The following is a 4357-nucleotide window of genomic DNA, read 5'->3' as shown; positions in this document are numbered from 1 at the left end:
TATATATATATATATATATATATATATACACCTGTCTAAAACAATTACATATAAATTAACAAAATTGAAATAAAATAAAAAAGCTTTATGGTGGATCATTGAAACAGTCTATTTTTTTCTTTTTCTAGAGATACAATCTTGTTTGTCAGTTTGGGACATCAATCTTCCCCATGAAGTGCAAAATTTAGAAAAACACATTGAAATGCGACAAGAATTAGCTGAAAAAATGAGAAGAACATCTGTTGAATAAGTGGGATGTCAGAAATTTTTTAAATGGGTGGGAAAATTGTTCCTTGTAAATAATTCTTTTAAAATGTTTATATTGAAAAGGAAACTTCTACTCTTTGAAGTGGCTCTTTTATGAAGCAATGTTTATATGTTTATTTTTAAGTTAAATATATGTAAAATAGCTACCCGTGAAAATGTGTTATAAGGAATTATTTAAAATACAGTGTTGGGCCAGGGATTTAGCTCAGTGGTTCTGCTGCTTGCCTTACCAGTGCAAGGACCTTAGTTTGATCCCAGTACCAAAAAAACAAAAAACAATGTTATATTACATGTGCGCCATAATTAATTTAGTGAGTTAATTAAAATAAATCTATGAAGTAATTAATTGCAGTACTCACCCTAAAGTAACGAAGCAACCCTTTTGCTTTACTGTCCATACTGCAGTTAAACTTTATTTTAAATTCTATACTTAATTACAGGATTGATGCCTTTTTATTTTCTGGCAATTCTGCAGGGTAGAACAAAAATATTTGGAGCTGGGTAGCACACATCTGTAATCCCAGCACTCAGGAGGCTGGTGCAGGAGGATCGCTGTGATTTTTGAGGCCAGTCTAGGCTACTTAGTGAGTATAATAAGACCAGCCTGAACTACATAGCAAGTCCCTGTCTCAAAACATATATTTGGGCAGTTCCTCATGCTATATATTCTTTCTTAGATTGCTTTTAATCACTTATGCTTGTAAATTCTCAAATGAATGTTTGGTAATAAAGCCTATAGTTGGGACATAAGTTCTCTGTTTTTGCTAATGTAAGCAGTGTACCTCATACAACTTTGTCTACAGGAAACACATTAAAACTGCTGATGAGAAAACATGACAGCCATACTGCTTATTTCACAGAATTTACAATCACTCTCTCTTTTCCTGTTTTTCAACTCTGTCTCTGAACGTGGATACCCTAAAATTTGTATATCAAGTGTAAATATAATGTCAGATCCCTGAAGTGATATTTTTGTGGTTTTGTTTTGATTTTTAGGGATGAACTGGATCCTTTGCTGCTTGTTTCCAATTTTGCTTTGCTCTCATTCTTCTATTTATATTTTCCCTAAATTTGTTACTCCGTACATTATATTCTGTATCATTTAGACAAAGATTTTTAGAGGCATAGTATTACCCAACGCCTACTGTCAGTTAGGTTTCATTAGAGGAACAGATTCTATGTATATGTATACATAAAGGATTTACGAGGTAGGTGTTCAGTGGCTGCCTCTAGAGTCAGATGTGGAAGAGGGCAAAGGGGCTGTCTGTGTGCTGGAGAAACAGAGGCTGCAGTCACAGGTCCCAGGCCTGGAGCTCACTGCAGAGTCCTACAGGAATTCACATTAGGAGGCCCAAGCATCTGCGCTGGCAGGCTGAAGAGTCTGCGAGGGAGCTTGGAGACAGATGTTCAAAGGCAGCGGCAAAGACAGAAGCTCCTTGGAAGGAGCCAAAGCAAGACTTCCTTCTTCTTTCCTTTTTACTCCGCCCAGGCTGCCAGCTTATTGGTTGGCATCACACCCACAGTAGGGCTCCCTGCCTCAGTAGGTTGGTCATCCAGACACACCCAGAGCTGTGCTAAACCCATCTGCTGGTGTTTCTTATTCAAGTGGATACCACAGCTCTCATGTCCAAGGCCACGGCAGCAAATACGTAACTCACTCGACTGAAGAAAATGAAACATTAGCTGTGAAGAGTAAAACCAGCTGCTGACCTGATCTAAATTGGATCTGAATTGTTCAAGTGTCTTTCCACAGTAGGAGAGCTGCTACCAAATATAGATGTAATAATTTCAGTATCATTTCTGTCTTTGAAAAGCACATTTGGCAAGTTCATTGACACACCAAAATACATCATTTCAAGCAATTCCCTGGGGTAGACTAGCAAGCCCATAGAATACTCTCAGAATCGACTGGCATTTTATTATACAAAGAGTTTAAATCTCCCTCTGTTAAAGGTAGTCAGATTCTTAACCTTCACAGGTTTTCCACTTTTCATAGGGACTCATTCTTTAATTTATTGTGTAATTACTAACAAAAGATCCGTACACGATGGGAATCTTTATTCCTGGATTCTGTCTCATTGCTTTTTATGTATATGCAATTTTTTAAACCAGAGTTATGAAGAAATATGTAAATGAACATTGTATTTAAGTAGACTAATAAACATCTTAAAGCATGTTTATGATTTTTAAGACTTTGTGAGAGTGTTTACTTTTCACATGTGTTTACCCTCCATCTCATATAAACTGTTACCATAATCCATGTACAGAAAGTTTGACTACAGGGAGGTATAAGCCAGAGTCTCTTTTCCTTGAAGATTAAAAGAATATATAAGTTATATATTTTGTACTGAAACAAAATAAATCCTTGAGTGCTTGAAACAAAAATAAGACTCGAACAACTGATGTAGACAAAAAAATACACAACCATTTTATTTCCCAAGCAGAGCCCTAAAATAAGCTACTAATCATGATCAAAGCATAAGCATTTTAACATAACAGAAAATATTTTTTTTCTCATAGAAATTTCAAATTCAAAAAAGGAGCCCCTCTGAATTCAATTCTGGCCAGCAACTTATTTTTTTTTTTTATCAGAACAGTGAAATATATTGATGAAACAGAAATTTAAAAAATGGTGAAATTTTCTAAATTGGAAGTGAACTTAACAAAAGTGCAGATATTGAGGATTAAGTTCCATGCTTTTGGCACTTAGCTTTATCACAAGGCCTGTGACTGTAGGTAGCCTTAACACCTAACCTGTAAGAAGGCTTTTACTTGGGAGCACAGTAAAGACTCAGAAGGGGTACAGTGACACGAGAAGCCCACTCAGGAGAAACTGAAATCCTCATTTCTCATTCTAACCAATTTGTCACCCATAGTTCTATTGTTTCTAGTAATAACTCAGAATCTGGCTGTTTAAAGTAGGCACTGTACTGTACTTTTTTTTTTTCCTCACTTGTCAAGGCATTTGAAATATTTTTGCACCTTGGGTTTCGAGCATCAAGCAGATGCTGAAAACAAAGCCTGTTGTCTGAGCTCACTCTTATGACTGTGCAGAGCCAGAGACAAGTGGTCTTCCCCTATGTGCCCCCATCCCCCGATTCCCAGCCTTACCTAGGTGAGAAGTCTGGGTTTGAAGGAGTCTTGGCCTAAGAGGAGAGAGAGGGAACAAGTAGTTTCAGTCATGGTGCTGCTGCATTGCATCCACTATCCCAACAGCAATAAGGACGTGGGCAGCTAAACTCTCTGGAGCACATTATGTGTGTTATTAGACCCTAGCTTCCCTGTGCTTATCCACTTGAGTGCCACCAAAAGGGTGTTGATACCACTTATTTATGAAAAGAAAGCACAATGTGATGAATTCTCTTACAGAAATATTATGAGAAAATAGAGAATCTCTGGCCAGAAAAGTGAAGGATCTGGGAGGAAAGCACAAATTTAGAAAAAGGCTAATCTTTGAGCTGATATTTTCAGGATGAATAGACAACACTCTCCAGAGTGAGCTAAACATTCTAATAGAGGGATCACACAGGCACTATTGTAAGAAAGCGAGCTTTTCAAAAAAGCATCCTATCAAATACTGAAATTTATGGCAACTTCCCATTCCTTAAGACTTTAAGTCTACCTTATACAGGAGACATTTAAGTGAGTAGTATGTAAGATAAATATGCCTTTACATCTTGGTGTAGCACTTTATTATGAAATGGCAAGGGTATAAGGCTAAAGAACTCTTTGGGGGAGATTCTCGGATAAAAAAAGAGATGTGTTGAATACCAATTTAATCTTGGAAACTAAGAAACATAAAAGAAACTATGACTTTATGTATATGATAAGGGATTTTTCCCCACTTTAGAAAAAAAATATTTTCTGTTATGATAAAATGCTTATGGTTTGATAATGATTAGTAGCTTATTTTAAGGCTCTGCTTGGGAAATAAAATGGTTGTGTATTTTTTTTTGTCTACATCAGTTGTTCCAGTCTTATTTTTGTTTCAAGTGTACATACAAGGCTGAGGATATAGTTCAGCAGCACAGCGCCTACCTAGCAAGTGTGGGGTCTGGAGCTTGATCCCAGGAACCAAAAAAAAAAAAAA

At 36.6% G+C, this 4357-nt stretch overlaps 1 protein-coding gene across 3 annotated transcripts in view; it reads left to right on the top strand.

Moving 5' to 3' along the window:
• Window positions 1-736, top strand: part of Lrrk2 (leucine rich repeat kinase 2) — a 139795-nt gene extending 139059 nt beyond the window's left edge. For all 3 annotated transcript variants that reach the window (XM_010615430.1, XM_010615431.1, XM_010615429.1), the window contains one exon: window positions 129-736. In XM_010615430.1, coding sequence (XP_010613732.1) covers window positions 129-250 — 122 coding nt within the window. In that variant the 3' untranslated portion in view covers window positions 251-736. The remainder of the gene's footprint in view (window positions 1-128) is intronic.
• The last annotated feature ends 3621 nt before the right edge of the window (window positions 737-4357 follow it).

Source organism: Fukomys damarensis, unplaced genomic scaffold (genome assembly GCF_012274545.1).
Source record: "Fukomys damarensis isolate Sample0158 unplaced genomic scaffold, DMR_v1.0_HiC HiC_scaffold_15, whole genome shotgun sequence".
Taxonomy (NCBI): domain Eukaryota; kingdom Metazoa; phylum Chordata; class Mammalia; order Rodentia; family Bathyergidae; genus Fukomys; species Fukomys damarensis.
The sequence above is the reverse complement of the archived record's forward strand: the minus strand, read 5'-3'. Positions and strand labels throughout refer to the sequence as shown.